The sequence below is a fragment of the Eurytemora carolleeae genome, unplaced genomic scaffold (assembly GCF_000591075.1).
Source record: "Eurytemora carolleeae unplaced genomic scaffold, Eaff_2.0 scaffold719, whole genome shotgun sequence".
Lineage (NCBI taxonomy): Eukaryota > Metazoa > Arthropoda > Copepoda > Calanoida > Temoridae > Eurytemora > Eurytemora carolleeae.
The window spans coordinates 89027-110138 of record NW_019396627.1 but is presented as its reverse complement, the minus strand read 5'-3'; the positions used below and the strand labels follow the sequence as shown (position 1 = coordinate 110138).

At 32.2% G+C, this 21112-nt stretch overlaps 1 protein-coding gene across 1 annotated transcript; it reads left to right on the top strand.

Annotated features, from left to right (window-relative positions):
* Nucleotides 1-7193: 7193 nt before the first annotated feature.
* Nucleotides 7194-20031, top strand: LOC111706539 (uncharacterized protein KIAA0930 homolog; the record flags this gene model as incomplete). The annotated part of the gene is made up of 11 exons (XM_023479434.1): nucleotides 7194-7277; nucleotides 7504-7559; nucleotides 7643-7702; nucleotides 8186-8251; nucleotides 8565-8703; nucleotides 9801-9941; nucleotides 11452-11640; nucleotides 13817-14028; nucleotides 15195-15266; nucleotides 16459-16588; nucleotides 18555-20031. Coding segments are annotated over 11 exons (1287 nt in total), but the record flags the coding sequence as incomplete, so codon positions are not given.
* Nucleotides 20032-21112: the final 1081 nt, after the last annotated feature.

The following is a 21112-nucleotide window of genomic DNA, read 5'->3' as shown; positions in this document are numbered from 1 at the left end:
GTATAACAATAATTTAGACTCACGCGCTTTGAAATCTTTGTATCCAGGGCTAACAAAAGTACATAGAATCGGAAAATTGGAGCAATGTCGATCCGGTTTCCCTCGTTCGTAAATAATTTCATAAATCCGTAGATCACTATGATACATATAATTAGTTTTTGTGCAAACAACATTGGAGCAACTAGGAAAAGGAACTCGAAAATACATTAAAAAGTATCAAGTTTGTTTTTAATAGAAGAACCGTCCCCCGTTTAAGTTCTATAGTATCGCCAAGAACCTGATTTAAAATTATAAAGGTGCATATCCGTCTGGATGCTGGACCACAACCAACCAGAGAACTTACAAAGCTGAACCGGTTATACAGAGAGCAAGGTGAACTATAATCATTTTGTGCTAAATTACTGATACAGTTTTACTGCCCCATAACTCCTCCAAATTTTCTTTCCCGCCAAAAAGTGAACAAAAACAGATGTGTTTGGTTACATAAGAATTTCAATAGCCCAAAAAAATATTATATTTTCAATACTTTTAAACTAAAATGAATTTAATGTAGGTTTAACCATTTGATCCAGATACTTTTCATACTCTTGATTCAGATACCTTTTATACTCTTGATCCAGATACCTTGCATAATCTTGATTTAGATACCTTTCCTTGATTCAGATACCTTTTATACTCTCGATCCAGATACCTTTTATACTCTTGAGTCAGATACCTTGCATAATCTTGATTTAGATACCTTTCCTTGATCCAGATACCTTTTATACTCTCGATCCAGATACCTTTTATACTCTTGATTCAGATACATTTTATACTCTTGATTCAGATACCTCTTATACTCTTGATCCAGATACCTCTTATACTCTTGATCCAGATACCTTTTATATTCTTGATTCAGATACCTTTTATACGAGTGCTCCATATTAATGCAGATACCTTTTATACTCTTGAGTCAGATACCTCTTATACTCTTGATCCAGACACCTTTTATATTCTTGATTCAGATACCTTTTATACGAGTGCTCCATATTAATGCAGATACCTTTTATACTCTTGAGTCAGATACCTTGCATAATCTTGATTTAGATACCTTTCATTCTCTTGATCCAGATACCTTTTATACTCTCGATTCAGATACCTTTTATACTCTTGATTCAGATACATTTTATACTCTTGATTCATATACATTTTATACTCTTGATTCATATACCTTTTATACTCTTGATCCGGATACCTTTTATACTCTTGATTCAGATACCTTTTATACTCTTGATCCAGATTCATTTTATACTATTGATTCATATACCTATTATACACTTGATCCGGATACCTTTTATACTCTTGATCCAGATTCATTTTATACTCTTGATTCATATACCTATTATACTTTAGATCCGGATACCTTTTATACTTTTGATCCGGATACCTTTAATACTCTTGAGCCTATTTAATTTTTTAGTCGATTTTTTAAATTATCAATTCCACATGATTGCACATACTATTTATTGCTTTTATCATTTCAGTGATATACCGCAAAGAATTTTTCATTATTTTAGATTATAGTAATATAAACTTAATTTCCTTAATTAGTTTCCGGTGTATAAAGTTACTGCCTGATTATCCTAGGCCTGAAAATAGTAAGGCCCTGTAGACACGAAACATCAATTTCAAGTTAGTTCGGTGACAATTACCTTCATTATCCAATATCTAAGGCCTGGCTTCAGTTTGTTTGTTCAGAAGTACATATTTTTCAATCAGTATTACAGGACCCAGGGAGTTCCAAGAAACATGAGGATTAAACAACTATAAAATTCAGCAATTAATATCAATGATACAGTTTAAACAAACAAAATTAAAAATCTATCTCAGTTTTTAAAGAATTCTGATTTCTTTCTTTGGTTTTTAAATAATGTCAGAAATAATAACTATTTACATACAGTTTTATAAGCATATGCGCAATACAAAATAAAAACCTTTTTACACTATAATTGTCCACAAAAGACTTTAATAAGTGAAAATCATAGGGAAAATTGAGTTAATATAAGACATAGAGTGAATAATGAATTTCATGAATCAGACTGAATATAAAATTTGTCTTATTGGAAAAATTCTTCTTCTTAATTGCATTGCTCTCTATATTTATATTTGTATGAAACTTAAAAGAGAAAGCTAGTAAAAGACTAAATATGCAATAAATACAGCATATCCCCATATTTGTTAACCTGAACATGCCTAGCTATATTGAGCTACGTAATATGATTAAAACATGCATTGTGATTAGATTAACTACGTTTATGTCTTTCCTTGTTAATCTTTTAAATATGTACATTGAATTTAAACTACGCTGTATATATATTGATATAGAACTTGTAATTGCGTCGATTCATGTTAACTTGTAACATAGGATATCAAAATAAATTAGTTGATATAGAGACTACGCATTGATTACTTCGAGCTTTGAGATTTGGCATTCATCAATTAAGAGCTTGTTTGGTAGCTACGCTTGTGCCCCTGTGTGACATTCAGAGCTGATGAGATTGTGCCCAGTGGTTTGGAATTGATCGACTAAGATCTTGTTTGATAGCTACGCTTGTGTCCATGTGTGACATTCAGAGCCGATTGTGTCCATTCGTTTGACATTGATCGCTGACGGGTTGTACCTGGATCGATACAGTTCTGGACAAAGTTTTAAGAGTACGGAATTTGCTACAAATAGACATTAGTTCTATCTAATGTTTCTGTAAAGTGAAAACATACGAGCAGTCAGCTGTACAGTTAACAGAAACCGGTTTATATAAGTACGCTTATAGGACGAGTTCTGGAACATTCTCTTCACAGAAACATCAGACGGAAATAAAAATATTAAAGATTTATTGATAACTTGATTATATTTAATTCTTTTTTTCGTCCAATCCCTTTAAAATGAATTGTGGTAATTAATCCGTGAATGTAAATATTTCATGTTTATTGTTTCCATAACATTTATTTTTGTTTCAGGTCAATGGCCGAGCTCTATAGAGAAATCAACTTCCAGCAACAACTGGACCTATTCAATCGTTAAAAATGTTGGATAACAATTGTAAACCAGATTTAAAACATAATATAAAATATAGAGGAAATAAACAAAGTTAGATCCAGCTACTATTTATAGTATCTTGTTTATGAGCCTAGCAGAAATATAAGAAATGATGGTAAATAATTTTCAACATAAAATATAAGCACATATAAGCACATATTTGAATATCATGACAGAATTTTTTTTAAAGTCATAATGAAGATTTCAGGAATTGCTATTCATATCGGTATTCTTTACCCTCAAACTGGTAAATGAGGAATACATTGTCGTTGTCTATTCAGGAAAGTTGATTGATTCATCATTCCCTTCTTTGTCATTGGAAATTAACAATTTCTAAAAGAGATAGACATGTTTTGTCTCGAAGGTTTAAAAGACATGTACTTAAATGAAGGACCATTTAACATTCCGTTGTGAGTTCTGTAAGGTGGATCATTTTTAACTATCCTAGTTATAATTAGGCCTGAGCAAAGTTCCTTTACAACGGCGGTTTTAGAACGTTAAAATTTATTACTACATGAAATAATTGGCTGGCACCGTGAACGATTTCAAAAATATCAATCGTTAAACCCGTCAAAATAATTTAAAAGCCGATAACTGAACGAAACGGAACGTTCAGTTCCTATCTGGAAAAAAACGAATACCTGAAAAGTTAGTCCGTTCCGTTATTTTACCGAACAATTTGAAAAAAGTCTGAATGTGCCCAGCTCTAGACGTAAACGCTAACCCAGCATAAACTGTAAAAAATACCCTTTTCTTTCAACGGTCGCTTGTAAAAAAAGCACTTTAAAAATAGTGAAAAACTTAATTTCAAAGACAATTAAAAAAAATATTTCTCGGTGAACAACTTCATTGCAGAGACAATTACAAAGTAAAAAATAAGAAAATACCATTTAGAAATTTGATATGTTAATGCTGAAATATCTACTTTTGGAACTAAAGTATTCTTGTTACGTATTAGATCAAACTACAGTTTCCTTAATTATAAAGTAAAAGTATTCTTGTTACGTATTAGATGAAACTACAGTTTCATAAATTATAAAGTTAAAGTATTCTTGTTACGTATTAGATCAAACTACAGTTTTATCAATTATAGAGTTAAAGTATTCTTGTTACGTATTAGATGAAACTACAGTTTCATCAATTATGGAGTTAAAGTATTCTTGTTACGTATTAGATTAAACTACAGTTTCATCAATTATAGAGTTAAAGTATTCTTGTTACGTATTAGATCAAACTACAGTTTCCTTAATTATAGAGTTAAAATATTCTTGTTACGTATTAGATGAAACTACAGTTTCATAAATTATAAAGTTAAAGTATTCTTGTTACGTATTAGATCAAACTACAGTTTCATAAATTATAAAGTTAAAGTGTTCTTGTTACGTTTTAGATCAAACAACAGTTTCATCAATTATAAAGTTAAAGTATTCTTGTTACGTATTGCATCAAATATCGTCTTACAAATTTCTCAATTCTGATTTATATTTAAGATTCTAGACAAAAAGTGTTGAACGGATGAAGTCAATGAAGAGAATATGTTGAAGATATATATACATATTACATACTACTAAAACCTGATTATTTAACCAAGTTAAAATAAAGTAAAATGAACCAAAGATTGAAATTTTCTATGTTTTCAATCAAAACTAGCGCCGTAATGTAATAAGTTTTGTTGTAGATGTTGAACTTAAATAGGCGAATACAAAAATCTAAACACTGTAAAGGTTTTTTGAAAATATCTTTTAGATGTAGATAGATATTACTTTGGGCGCGGTGAGATAATTTTTAGTAAACAGGGAGCTGACTTTTAAGTAACTTTACTCCAAACATGAAATGCAGTCATTAAATCAGTTAATTGGATTTAAGATTCGGCTCGAATAAACTATGCCTTGTTTCTTAGTTTTTGTTGACCAAACCAATAAGAAAACTAATTGAAAATTTGATTTAAGTCAATACAGATGGCATGATTGGCATTGCCGGTTAAGGAGCGCGCATGCCGCAAAACACGTTTGGGTGGCGGTGATTACTTATTACACCAGAGGTTGCTGCGTTTTCACTTAAAAAAATAACTATCAAAAAAAAATTTCAAAATCGTTCGAACGGTTTCGAATTGAGAAATCACCGTAAGGCCCCGAAAAAATATTTTGAAATATTTCATGTTACACATCAGTTTCTTGGAAATTTGATGCTTAATTCAATTCTAAAAAGCGATTTATGAAAAATAAAAAAATAATGAGTTAGAGCTAGAAAACTCATCAAAAACATTAAAAAGTTTTTAAACAGATTTTGGACCATTATTTTGCTATAAAACTTCTTTAATTTTTAATACTTTTAAAAGCACTTTTCAGAATTGAATTCACCATAAAATTTTCAAGAAAATTGTTTATAATATGAAATTTTTCAAATTTTTTCAAGTGAAAACGCAGCAATCTCTTTTGGGCGGATAGCTTGATTCCAATATTGATCACACTTAATATATATATCATTATTATCATTGTTTTTAAAGCAAGTTTCTCGTATACGAACCATGGGTCTTTTTTGTGTTTACATTGAATAACCATAGATTTAATATATATTTTTATTTCACAGATAATCTGAATTATGATCATTTTTGTCTGAAAAGTTCTATCCAGGTGTGTTTACTTCGTTTATTAGTATTAGCATAATGTAGCGTCAATAAAAGATGTTCTGAAAGTTTTCTTGAAACCATTTTCTATTATACCGAATGTCGTCTTCCTTTGAACTAATGCGGGAAAGCTAATATTGATCCTGGTTTCGTCCAGTGTACACTGTACACCCGTTGCATTCGATCATCCTGTCTCCTTAACAGATGATTATTATTATTCATGAACTTATTTATATTTTAGAAAAAGATGCATTGAATTGTGAATTAAAAGTTTCTTGAGGAAGTAAAATTTAAATATTTTAGTCGTTCAAAATAATTTACATGTTGAGTTGAACTAATGTTAATTTATGGATAAATCATTTTTTACAAAAATAGTAATAATTATAGGTTAACCTTCTTATAAACCTATTTCAGATAAAATCAATGAGAATGTGACGGAAACGCTTAAAATCAGAAATAAAGCTATTAAGGAATACATGATACATAAACACCAACATGATACATAAACACCTTCATGATACATAAAAAACTACATGATACATAAAAAACTACATGACACATAAAAAAACTACATGATATATAAAAAACTACAAATATCTGTGCTTATTTTATTATAATCTTTTAAACCCTAACTGTTATACCATGATACATGGGTGTCCCACATCAAATCGGACTAGATTAAAAAACACCTTTTCCGTTGTTGTCGATTTTAACTGTACAGATGGGCCTGACAACTATTTGAAATAATATCGAATTATTGTGAGTAACTAAATAGATAAAAAGAAACATCTATAGATATAAAGTAGTAATCTTTGTTTGTTTGTTAGATGTAGGATCAGAACTCAGGAACCCCTTAAACGACTTGCCTCAATAATTGGGAAAACTCGGGAGAACAACGGGAATGTTATTAGCTTGGTTTTGAGATTCTAAATTGAGTGGGTCGACTTGTTTCGGTAAAAAAAGCTAAAATCGTATTTTAAGAATTAGCGCGGGTAAACGGCGGGAGTAACTATGAGTAACCTGGACAACGCTGGGTTCCCAAGCTATTTTTCTATAATCATATAAAATCTGCAATTAGAATCGTCACCATGGACAATAAACAAACAACACTGTTAGAATAACCCCTAACATTCTGCTTCTAATACAGTACTGTACGAAAATGTTTTCGAAATTACTACAGAATTTCAGGGATATTAAAATTCTGATATCTTTATAATTTAAAAACAAAATGTGAGTAGATTCAATTTATACTTCCTCTAATTCGATATTACGAAAACAAGTGTTTTTTACCGTGAATAATTCACAATTTGACCCAATTGATTTTCCCCGGTCCATGAGTTCGTGACCAACAAAGATTGATTTCTGAATAAGTAATAAATCTATTATTATAATTATTGTTGGATTAAGAAATAAAAGTTTCCTAGCTGTCATCATGTAAACCATAGACTGCATAGTCAACTCCATTTTTGTTCTATTATTTTCAACTAAAACATACTTAGAGCACAGACTCCGCTAGAACAGCTACTGGAAGAAATAAAGTTCCAGAGAAGAAAGGAACTACGTAGCTTCTCACAGGTTTTAATTCTAAAATATCAACAAAATAAAAATGATTTTATAATGAAATATTAAAGAATTTACGATATTTTTAAGAACGCCTTGTTTGATGCATGATATATATTTAGATATTCTATGGAATACCAAGAAAATTTTCAAGAGAATCGTAAAAATGACAAATTAACAGAAAATAAAATAAAAATAAAAATTTAACGATTGCGATAGGAATATTCTAAACTGTGTTTAGGATCCTGGGTTTGCCCTGGCCCACAGTACAACCTACTGGACGGATCTATTTGTCAGGTTCGGAGAAATCAAACACTTTGAACAAGTCTAAATGTGAAAGTTGGCGCGAGTTCAACAAAATTAATTATCTCTTGCTTTAGACACTTCTTGTTCCAGTCTGAACCAAGTATAGACTCAGATGATCTTCTCTTCTTTGTTAGGTATTGGATTAAAGGGACTATTCATGGCAGCAATAATAACCCCAGATTACAAGGATTAAAAGCTTCCCCACCCCTAATATTTCTGAAATTTTAAATTCTCTAGGTAAATCTAGGNATAATACCCCCAGATTACAAGGATTAAAGGGACTGATCATGGTAACAATAATACCCCCAGATTACAAGGATTAAAGGGACTGATCATGGTAGCAACAATACCCCCAGATTACAAGAATTAAAAGGACTGATCATGGTAGCAACAATACCCCAAGATTACAAGGATTAAAGGGACTGATCATGGTAGCAATAATACCCCCAGATTACAAGGATTAAAGGGACTGATCGTGATGGCAAAAATACCCCCAGATTACAAGGCCCAAAGAGACCATTTATGGTAGCAATAATACCCCCAGATTACAAGGCCCAAAGAGACCGTTTACGGTAGACCCCCATTCATTTTCTTTAAAAAATAGTTCCATTGTTAAGAAAACGAGAGATTCCAACTCCTCAGTTCCTCTCCAACAGGGTTGAGAGTGAAGTTGAAGTGTTCAGGTATTAATCATATTTCTCCCCTGACTTTAATTCTAGGAGATTACTTAAAAATAGCATGGCATGTTTTACCACAACAGTACTCATTAACGCTTTTTCTGTTCAAAATAAGAAATTCACGTTTAAATCATTGAAAATTTATCTTATTCAATTGAGGTTTTTGAGGTTTCTCTGCTATAGTGACTGGCGCATTTCTCCTTCATATACAATATACAATCAAACTAAACACGACAATATCATACACATCATTGGTCAATAAGATTCAAAGGGTACCGTTGTGAATCGACCATGCCTCTCTTCCTCAGATTTTTTTTAGGAGAGACAGTAGAAAGCTTCCAATAGGAGATCCTGATGTAGATTGGGAGGAAACTATTTATTTAAACCTTGTTGTTCATATGTTTGATTATACAATCACAGTTGCAATCTGTACAAGGACATCACCGTCTAATCTCCAGGTAGGCTTGGAGATACAGAGGTCAATAACTGGTTCCTTTTCTAGAACTTTAAAGTTTTTGGACTTTTAATAGGCACCACAGAGACACTGTGAACTCGTGAGGTTCCAACATTTTTAAACTTATTCAGTAAAAGTTTTTTTTTAAACATTAATAAATTTCAATCAAAAGAGAAAAAATCAAGAAAATAAAACGATAGTTTTTAGTTTGATATTTGCATAATGCATATATCTCCTCTCAGGGTTGTAAGAAAAGCAAAAGTTTAGAATGAACAAAATTTTTGAAACGTTTTCGATTTTTGTAGAACCTTATTAAAGTCCAAAAACCATAAGTTTTAATAAACGAACCAGTATATTATTCAGTCGCAGATATAGTAGACAATATACAGAAATATACTCGAGGAAACTTTTTCTATTAAAATTCAAAACCTGTTTTTTGTTATTTTCTTTTCACTTTCTATGTTTTCCAAAAACCAAACTTAAGTAGAAATATTTTAAACCGGTTCAGGGTTAAGTCGAACATTTTTAAAGCGGTCAATTTCGATTGGTATCAATTGGCTCGGTCTTAGTGTAGATTGAAATGCGCAATTTAAAAAACTGGGACCTATCATTCAACGGGATTTTAAAACTGGGACCTTTCATTCGAAACCCAAAAATTGGGACCTATCATTCAAAGGATTTTAAAAACTGGGACCTTTCATTTAAAGGATTTAAAAAACTGGGACCTATTATTTAAAGGATTTTAAAAAATGGGACCTTTCATTCGAAACCCTAAAACTGGGACCTATCATTCAAAGGATTTTAAAAACTGGGACCTTTCATTCAAAGGATTTAAAAAACTGGGACCTATCATTTAAAGGATTAAAAAACTGGGACCTATCATTTAAAACATTAAAAAACTGAGACCTTATAGCACTTAAAGAATTCTAATAACTGGGACCTAGCATTTAAAACATTTAAAAAAAACTGGGACCTATCATTTAAAGCATTTTAAAGGGGTTATTTCAACTAATCTTCTGAACCTACTGCTGCATGGGAGCTATCATAAAATTATCAAATTAACTAATCCAATATTACTGTTGTTGTATCATCTTAATTTAGATTATTCGGCGAGCAAGTCAGAAGGTTTACGCAACCCCTAGTCACCGACGCATGGATAGTAAAGCAGACGGAGAGGAGATTATATATCCTTATCTCTGTTTCTCTGTGGATAATTTTGACGAGGCTTTTGAGGATATTCAGGTGAATCATTCATCGGTACTAGTTCAAACTACGGACCCAGAGATGGTACAAACGTCAGATGGTACAAAGGTCGGACAGTGCAAACGTCAGACTGGTACAAATTTCGGACTGGTACAAACGTCGGACTGGGATAAACGTCGGACCAGCAGAAACGTCAGTCGGATACATTTATAAGGAAAAACGTCGGACTTTGGTTTAGTTTGAAAAAAGACCATTGTTGTAAGAAATAAATTAAAAATCATTCACTTATTGTGATAAAAATAAAAGATAACCTTTGATATTTCAACCTATGAAATCTATAAGATCAAACAGTTTAATCTATCCTTATCTCTGCTTCACTTGATGGGATAAAGAATGGTTTAATAGTAATAATATGGGCAGTGGTAGGATAGGGTTGAAGAGTTAGTAGGATTTTATGGGACATGATGGGATAAACAAACTTTTTCTTTCATGAAAATCATGAATTAAGTTTTCAATTTTTAAACTTTTCCTTTCTGAAAAGTTAAACAGAATAAAACTTGTCACTTTGCTGATTTTTCTCGTGGAATCAGGATTATATTTTAAAAATAAATTTTGTATGTCTAAAACAGTACTAGGATATATTCAGAAGTAAATATGATATCAATTTTTTAGTAGAGCTTAAACCCATCGTTCCACTGAGCAGTGCATTTGAGAAAAGAATAGAAATATCAAAATTGGTTTTAACATTTTGCAGTTTAAAAAATCTTTTTCTGAACCTGGCGAATTAAATAAGTTAATTTGATAAGTTAAAGTCAAAACGGCATTTATAGTTAAAAACTTACGTACCTCTTTTTGTGTCAAGTTTAATAAAACTACACCTTCATCCTCAAATTGATAAGTATCTTATCAAGGTGTAAATATACTAATGGGCAAATATTTATTTAATCAAGTTATTTTAATCCAGTTCTTCGTTTCCGAAAGCGTATTTTAAGACAAAAAACGGATTAAAAAAAATCTGTCGGGTCCAGATGAGGACTGAAGTGGTTACAATATGCTTCACAGATAGTTCTATCAAATACCAAGTTACTAATGCAAAGAAAGTTAATTGCGGTCGCGTATTCTCTGCGTACATATTGAAACCAGCTCTCTCTTGGCGGATTTTGTAAACAAGAATAGACGCATCAGTGTTCGTCTAGTATCCGAGGAAGATAAAAGCATTTAATTTTGATAATTTTGAAAATTCACATAATAGTGTCTATGACCAGAATATTCTATAGATTATTTTTGTGAAAATTGATTCCATGTCAGGCGAGTCAGGCTGTGACATCCGTCTTGTGTTTATTTTTCCGCCCAAAGACAGTACATTGCAGTACAAAAAATGCGTACACCTCTGAAATAACTTTCCTTGCATTAGTACCTTATCAAGTACGATCTTTGAAGAAAAATCGGAGCGCAAAAAATCTAATCAATTAATCTTAATTACTGTTTTTCCTTTACACATTTTTAAAAATTCAAACCACCTTGAATAATATGAACAGTCCCTTTAAAGGTGCGTGATGGAGAAATGGTTGCTGTAGAGCTGGTTGCCCGTGATTGTAAAGGAAGTATTGAAGCTGTCCTATCCCTGGGTTGTGTCCAGTATGAGGCTGTGAGACGGGTTTATGATGCACGACAAAGCCAAACTGTTTCTCAACGTCTCAGCCAGACAAACCTTATCTCAATATTCATCTCACAAAAGGTTAGATTATTAGTTTTCTCTTTCTAAAGCTAAATGGGAATTTTACCGCAATTAAAAGAAAGGCATGTCCTGTCAGATTCCCCACCATGCCCTTGAAACCTTTATCGCGGTTACAATCACGAATTTATCTTGAAAAGTTTTAATTTGTAATAATTTCCGTCATTGTATTCTGCCTTTAACTTTAGATGATTTGAAGGGGTTGAAGAGTTAGTTGGATATTATAGTACATGATGAGATAAAGAATGGTTTACTATAGTAATAATATGGGCAGTGGTAGGATAGGGTTGAAGAGTTAGTAGGATTTTATGGGACATGATGGGATAAAGAATGGTTTAATAGTAATAATATGGGCAGTGGTAGGAGAGGGTTGAAGAGTTAGTAGGATATTATGGGACATGATGGGAAAAAGAATGGTTTACTATAGTAATAATATGGGCAGTGGTAGGATTGGGTTGAAGAGTTAGTAGGATATTATAGGACATGATGGGATAAAGAATGGTTTAATAGTAATAATATGGGCAGTGGTAGGAGAGGGTTGAAGAGTTAGTAGGATATTATGGGACATGATGGGAAAAAGAATGGTTTACTATAGTAATAATATGGGCAATGGTAGGATAGGGTTGAAGAGTTAGTAGGATTTTATAGGACATGATGGGATAAAGAATGGTTTACTATAGTAATAATATGGGCAGTGGTAGGATAGGGTTGAAGAGTTAGTAGGATTTTATGGGACATGATGGGATAAAGAATGGTTTAATAGTAATAATATGGGCAGTGGTAGGATAGGGTTGAAGAGTTAGTAGGATATTATAGGACATGATGGGATAAAGAATGGTGCATGTTAGAAAATATAAAGATTGGGGATTTAGCAAGGATAAAAAGAAAAGGAGGGGAAAATATCTTTCAAATAAATTCCGATTATACAGTAAGCAATGTCTTCTAAATGTATTTGATGTTAATGTAAAGAAAAACAATTATTACGTGAAATGAGTATCCGTGTAAACTGTGTAATTTCTGTACTTCTGTATTTCATATAATTAGACTAGTTAAAAGCTTAACTTGAGTCTAACAGTCGTCTTCCCATTCCAGAGTTTCATGGGTTTCATTGTAGTAATTTATAAATAAAATGGTCTAAAATGTCTATTTAATCTAAACAATTGGTTCAAGCTTAAAGCTTAAAGCGACTGCAAACGTAATTTTAAGTGACCATACATTACAAGAGGTCTGCATGTATGATAACAATATTACCCATTTACCCTTCGTGAGATCAAATTTTGTAGATTTATCCTTGTTTTCCGATTGGAAAATTATGAACTTTTGAAAACGATATCTGCCAATTGTTAAAAGGGGGAATAGAGCACCTTAAATGTGGATTCACTTGAAACTAAACCAATATTCTCTTTAAAGTGCTAAAATGTTTATTCAAGTGTATCCTGTGTTTCCAAAACTTCTAGAAAGTGCAACAAAAAACTGAGATTTCACTTGACACATTTTCATCTGTTTTTAAAACTTATTCATCTTATTTAAGTTGTTTTAAGAATTTATATCCAAGGAGAAGGTTGAATATATCCTTATACCAGAATATATCTCAGGGGAGGGTTGAATATATTCTTATATCAGAATATATCTTAGGGGAGGGTTGAATATATACTTATATTAGAATATATCGTAGGAGAGGGTTGAATATATTCTTATATTAGAATATATCCTAGGAGAGGGTTGAATATATCAGAATATATCCTAGGAGAGGGTTGAATATATCCATATATCAGAATATATCTTAGGAGAGGGTTGAGTATATCAGAATATATCCTAGGAGAGGGTTGAATATATCATAATATATCTTAGGAGAGGGTTGAATATATCCTTCTATCAAAATATATCTTAGGAGAGGGTTGAATATATCCATATATCAAAATATATCTTAGCAGAGGGTTGAATATATCCATATATCAGAATATATCGTAGGAGAGGGTTGAATATATCCATATATCAGAATATATCCTAGGAGAGGGTTGAATATATCCATATATCAGAATATATCCTAGGAGAGGGTTGAATATATCAGAATATATCCTAGGAGAGGGTTGAATATATCAGAATATATCCTAGGAGAGGGTTGAATATATCAGAATGTATCCTAGGAGATGGTTGAATATATCAGAATATATCCTAGGAGAGGGTTGAATATATCCATGTACGAGGTGAGGGTGAGAAAGGACATGCTGAACTAGCAATCTCTAAACCTAAAGGAGCAGGATGTGATACTCCTAGTTCTGAACCTGGTTGCTCCCTGACAGACCAGTGGGAGGATGGGTTCTGTAGTGAGGAGGAAGGATCGGAGTTGGTTGCAAACTCTAACTTCTCCTTCAAGAAAGGACACCAGAGGTAAGGTTTATAGTTCTTCCATAATATTTTACGCTAGGGTTTCCAGGTTTTAAGCGAGAAAGATAACGATATTTACATATCGATGATCAGACAAAGGTTTAAATGGTACTGTTGTGAATCATATATATACATTTTCACTTGAAATTTTCTTTACGTTCGCTCTCCTCCTTAAAAATAAATATGTCTGCTAACTCAATGGTGTCTCTTGTAACACGAAAATTATTTGGACTTTTGAAAAATACTCCATAAATAAGCCGTTTACAAAGGAATTGAGTCTCTGTCACAAACTCTGATTTTCTAATTACTATATCTTTTGAACCAAATGTTGCAGACCTTAGATATTTCAAACTATGATTTCTGTTAGATCAAATAATCTGAGTTTGAAATTTCAAAGGTTTACAACATTGAGTTCTAAAGATATTTAGGTTTTTAAATATTTGATATTGTTCCAAAGACTCAATTTCTTTAGAATTATTGAAATCCAAGGCTTCAAAACCAAGTTTAGTTTGGTCTTTAAGGTCACCAAGAGCAAATGCCTGCGACACTAAAATTTGTGTCTGATGTAGGATGAAGGAATAGTGAATTCTTGGATAAGAAGTTCAAGCATGAAATTGTCATCCTCGTCCAATTCTTGAGCTGTTTCTGCCAAAAGGCTGTGTTTTCAGCCATGGTTCATTTGCTGTCTAGGGTCACCTTTTTAGATGTATATTTATTGCTTCTAGATACACATAAATAATGAATAACGATTGTATTAAAGGAGAGGAAGATGAGTAGGTCTTCTCTGGGTCCAGAATCCAACGCTACTAATTTGCGTATTTTATAACCCTAAGTAGTATTAACTTTATATGAAGGCTTTAGAACTGCATGGTTCTAGATACCCCCTGAGTAGTATTGACTCTATATCAAGACCCATATTAGAACTGCACAAAGTTTTCATTATCTTTCTTCTGCTCCAACCAGTCCCTAGAGTGCACTTGCCTGAGAAATCCAGCACTGACTAGAATACCCTGATCTTAATCAATAGGTTTTTTTCAGGGAAGATAAAGGAGGATATCAAATGTTAAAAGGATAGAAATTTGCGTAAACCAAAACTAAATTTGCTAAAAGAAAACCTTGATATTATGGCAAAACCAATATGATTTTAGTGTTTTTTAAAATCTTTTTAGGCGACTGAGTGATCCTTCTGCAACTATAGACACCTGGTTGAAAGGAGGTTGGAGATCTAAGTCAGGTTCAAGGTAGGAAACATGGAGATCTCTATAGTTCTTAGTTTGGATGAAAAGTTTTAACTTGAGTAGGTTAACTTTCATAGAGAAAGTTTAGATTCCAGGCGAACCTGGGTTCCCAAGCTAGCTGTAAGGACTCCTACTAAATTTGAATTTATATAGAAATAGGACTTCATACTGAATCTGAATATATATATATAAATAGGACTTCTACTGAATCTGAATATATATATATATATAAATAGGACTTCTACTGAATCTGAATATATATGTTTCCGCCTCCTGTTCTCCAACCGCCACCGCCGCTACTCTTCGCCATTTTTGTGCTCCATAAAGGCACATTGCAAAATGTTTGAATCTAATCATTATTTTTCTGAACCAGGGGAGCTCGTGTGAAAACAGCCTGAGCTATCTTGTAGCTCCCCGGCCACAAAATATATATATGTAATTGTATAGTCATTTTTATTAATATGAATATTGTTAACTTGTGGCCTAATAAATGATTTGATTTGATATATATATATAGGACTTCATACTGAATCTGAATGTATATATATAAATAGGACTTCTACTGAATCTGAATATATATATATATATAAATAGGACTTCATACTGAATCTGAATATATATATATAAATAGGACTTCTACTGAATCTGAATATATAAATATAAATAGGACTTCTACTGAATCTGAATATATATATATAAATAGGACTTCTACTGAATCTGAATATATATATATATAAATAGGACTTCATACTGAATCTGAATATATATATATAAATAGGACTTTTGCTGAATCTGAATATGTATATATAAATAGGACTTCTACTGAATCTGAATATATATAATATAAATAGGACTTCATACTGAATCTGAATATATATATATATAAATAGGACTTTTACTGAATCTGAATATATATATATAAATTGGACTTCTACTGAATCTGAATATATATATATAAAAAGGACTTCTACTGAATCTGAATATATATAATATAAATAGGACTTCTACTAAATCTGAATATATATAGGACTTCTACTGAATCTGAATATATATATACTGTTGATTGCCGCAAGGGATGAAACATCATGTTTAGTAAATCCTGAAATATATTTAAATCTTTTAATTTGAAGTTGATTCTTTAAGTATATATATTTGGTATATGAGTGTGAATATATATATATATGTATATATATAGGACTCCTACTGAATCTGAAGGTCTGGAGAAGTGGATGAATCCTGTGATTGAGATTGAAGCTGGAGATATTAGGGATTGTCTAGATGATGGAACCACTAATCCACTCTGGACCATGAAGGGATATACTCAGGTATAGATTATACATATAGAGGGTTTCAAAATATATAAAACCTTCAGAAATCCTCAAAAACAAAAAAACAATGTCTAAATTTAAGAAAAGATTTTTTCCTTCTTACTAGTTACTTGGTTCAATTCTCAAGTTCAAAAGCCTTATGTCATATAAAGGGTTGACGGTGCCACGAGTTCCACAAAATAAAGTTTATTCCGTATGAACAGATGAAAAGATGAAAAATACATCTACTTTTTAAAAAGCCATAATAAGCTAGACACTAAATTTAACACTAAAAGAAACTGATTACCCTCCTCAAGCTCATCATTTCTAATTCGTTTATCGTTGCAACCTCAAGTCATGGAAAGGAATTAAATCCTTGCAACAAGCTCAAATGTTCTAATCCCTAGATCTTTGCAACCTGATGGTGGTACACCTTTGATATTTCAACCTTAGATTATTTGAGCTAACAGAATTCATAGTTTGAAATAGGGTTGCAAAGATATAGCGAAAAGTTTGTGGCAAAGACTCTCTTCCTTTTGTGATCAAGCATTGATCTCCATCATATGCAGATCTACGGATTAATTTGATTCAATTTGAAAAATTCCGTGGGACCATGCCCTTCAGGTATAACTAAAATGAAGGGATTAAGATAAATGTTAAGATCAAAAGTGCACACAAATTGGATATCGAGATATTCCAAACTTTATATTTGCTACATGAAGAAGTCAAAGTTTAAAATATAAAAGGTTTATACAGGTATTTATATATCAGGTGTTTGATGCAAGTTTTCAGTTCTTTTGTTTGAATGGATATTTAAAACTAAGGAATTAGTCCAAAACTCCAAACTTGGATTATCATTCAGACCACAGCAGTTTTTACGGTTTACTAAACCCTTCCCTTTCCCATTGTGCAGCCAGCCTTAATTTGCTGCAAAAACGCGCTGGGTTCACTACACACCTTGTGCATGGTGCAAAACCTACACTAGATCGGTAAATCCTTGTACGGATTCGGATCCTCCAAGGATTGGACTCATGTGATATATATTCTGTGTTTTCATTACCTTTCAGGATTTATATTTACATCTCCTGCAGTAATTAGGTTAATCCTAGTTACTGAGCTAGACCTAGATCTAAGAAGAACCCAACTCTTCTTCTTATTTTCTACAGTTCTATTTGAACCTGGAGTAAATGTATTTCCCACATTGCATCTCTAGCCTCTCAGTTCGGAGAAACATTTTAAATTAAATTGGAGTAAAGAGATCAATCTAAAGCATTTTATTAAAATGTATAGTCGACACTGAAGCATTAAACTTTGCACATCTAGAACTTTTGCTCAAGATCATGATAACGCGTGTAGCCATATTTATTAATATCATATCTCAGATGTCGAAGATACTTTAAACTGAGCAATATTTTTCCAGAGTTCTGCACGGACAAAGAAAAGAACCTTACTCCGCAGGGATTTAAACATATATTTAAAAATTTTATTTTTCTCTTGGTTGGTTTATTGGGATCATATAAACTCCAAAACGGCGAAAACTTTTAATTATTAAAATTATTTTAAAAATAGTTTAACAGGAACATCTGTGAAATTTTTTAGTGCAGTTGTTTTATTCTTGCACTAAAAGTTGTAAGGAGAAGTTATTGTTTAAGCTGTACGAAGAATAAAATCTTGCAGATATACCAACAACAAAAAGCTATAATTATTTCAAGCCTAGACCTGATTAAATCTAGCTTGTTTGATTTGTCCGTACTTTCATTTACTCTGTAGTAGAAATAATTCGAGTCTAAATGAAAGTTAAGAATGCTCGAGAATTATGAGGAAAATCCGGGAACAGGAGAACCGGAATCCAGAAAGGAGTCAGTCGCCTTCCTCAAACATGAGAACATGTACTCCTGGTTATTAATATGTGTTTATTTACCTATTTAGAGTAAACCACACAGGTATACTTGGTCTTTCTCTAAAACTTTTTAATTATTTTCAGGCTTTTCATGGCTGGAAGGAGACCAAGAGAGCAGGCTGTTTCCCTCTCAAGGTTCAGCTCACCTACCTTACTCTTCCTTGGTGGAACATAATAAAGGATATCCTGGATATACGAGATACTCCACTCCTTAGTTTCTAGATATCCTGGATATATAGGTTATTCCTCCTTGGTTTCTAGATATCCTGGGTATACAGGAAATTCCACTCATTAGTTTCTATTTATCTAGATATACAGGACACTCCACTCCTAAGTTTCTAGATATCTAAATATACAAAATACTCCAGTCCTTTGTTTCTAGATATCTAGATACACAGGAAACTACACTTCTTAGTTTTTAGATATCTAGATATACAGGATACTCCACTCCTTAGTTTCTAGATATCTAGATATACAGGATACTCCACTCCTTATTTTCTAGATATCTAGATATACAGCATACTCCACTCCTTATTTTCTAGATATCTAGATATACAGCATACTCCACTACTTAGTTTCTAGATATTCTGTATATACGAGATATTCCAGGTTATTGATTATTTAAAGGCACATTAGAGGTAATTTCAAGATACCCTACAAAGATTGGAATGCCCGATTCACAACGGTACCCTTTAACCATTATCTTCGACGGTAAAGTAATCCGTTTGTTTATCTCTAAAAATCAAATTTGTACGTTTGCGCGTATGGTGTGAACTCAATACAGCACGGTTTTAAAAAATGTAAATGAAAAAAAAAACAATTTTCTGCTGCTTCTAGAAAGTAAATATTATATTTCTGGAATATAACACATCTTGTAAACACCAATACATACGTTTTTGTGGATAAATAAGGATATCTCGATCCGTCAAAGGAGTAAAGAATATTGTTGTGAATTTGACACGACATTCAACAAACATGAAATTAAGTCTACAGTCCCTTAAACTTAAACTTCAAATATTGAAAAATTCAATGCAATCGTATGCAACGTCCGTATGTGTTTTATATCCGTCAGATCCATGTTTTAATTTTTAGCTGATATTTAAAACCATATCAAATTGTATGTGAATATTTTAGCAAAGGGGATTGAACACTCATCAAAAAATCTAGTTTCCTACCCTATTTCTTTTTAACCTGATGGGTTATATTTCAATATGAGAATTTCTGGCGAGTATTCAGTTCCTTTTCAATTTGTTGCATCATGTACTATAAATGTATAATGTAAGTTTAATGAATATTGTAAAGTGAAAATTAGTATGATTTTGCTAATAGTCGTTTTAAACCCTGTCTTATCTTAGATTCTTTATCTGTAAACTTGTAATCTGTACTATGTAACAGCTTTCCTTGTCGGTAAACCACTTGTCTTTGTAATTGTTAAACTTCAAAATGAATATTTGAAAACCTGAAAACTGAACATTGGGGTTTTTTATCTGAATCTCAAAGAATTATAAATGCTTGCCTTTTTGTATTATTGTCCTATTAAAATATACATTCATAAATTATTCATCAAATATTTTAAATTTTCTGTGCAGCGGCAAAGAAATTGAGTCTTTGTCACAAACTCTGATTTTCTAATCTCTATATCATTGTAACCCAGTGTCGTAGACCTTAGGTATTTCAAACTATGAATTCTATTAGATCAAATAATCTAAGTTTGAAATATCAAAGGTTTACATTACCTGGTTCCGAAGATATAGGGATTAGAACAAATTGAGTTTGTGGCAAAGACTCAATTTCTTTCATAAATTTGAACTGCCTACCGCCGGTTCAAATTTGAACTGCCTACCGCCGGTTTAAATTTAAACTGTCTACCGCTGGTTCAAATTTGAACTGCCTACCGCTGGTTCAAATTTGAATCACTGATTCAAATCCTTCCTTAATCTTTAAAGGAATTGGGTCACAAACTCAAAACTTCTACTACCTATATCTTTGCAACCCAATGTCCTAAACCTTTAATATTTCGAACTATGATTATTTGATCTAACGCAATCAATATAGTTTGAAATATCAAAGGTTTACAACATTGGGTTGCAAAGATAAAGGAATTAGAATATCAGAGTTTGTGGCAAAGACTCAAATCCATGTATCGTTGGTTCAAATTTGAACAGGCAGAAGTTATTGTTCACCAACGTAGCTCAAATTCAGTAAATTTGTTCTCTGGAAGTTAAAGTAAGTGTAGAGGTAAGGACCTTTTATTCTAAGAATTGTCTACCAAATTCACAACGGTACCAGTTAAACTATTGTCCGTGTAACACTAAGAAAAATGTTTTCTTTCAGCCACGGGCAGCCGTAGTACATTTGAATTTCCGAGCTGGGTCAATCTTTCCGGTCCCAGTTTGTACTGTACCTAGTTCTATGGACAGGACTAGCCGGTGCAACAAGGTTGACACGGTCAGACTTTTTGCTTCATATAGGTTGAATTTACTTTTACTAAGGGGCAGAGGTGCGCGCAGCAAATGTGTTAAATTCTTAATTTAATCATTATTGGACCGTAGATAAAAAATCTTGTTAAAAAAAGGCATGTAAATTTAAAAAACGGGTAATATTTTCAATCAAGTTATCCACCCCTCTCCAAACTCTGTGCA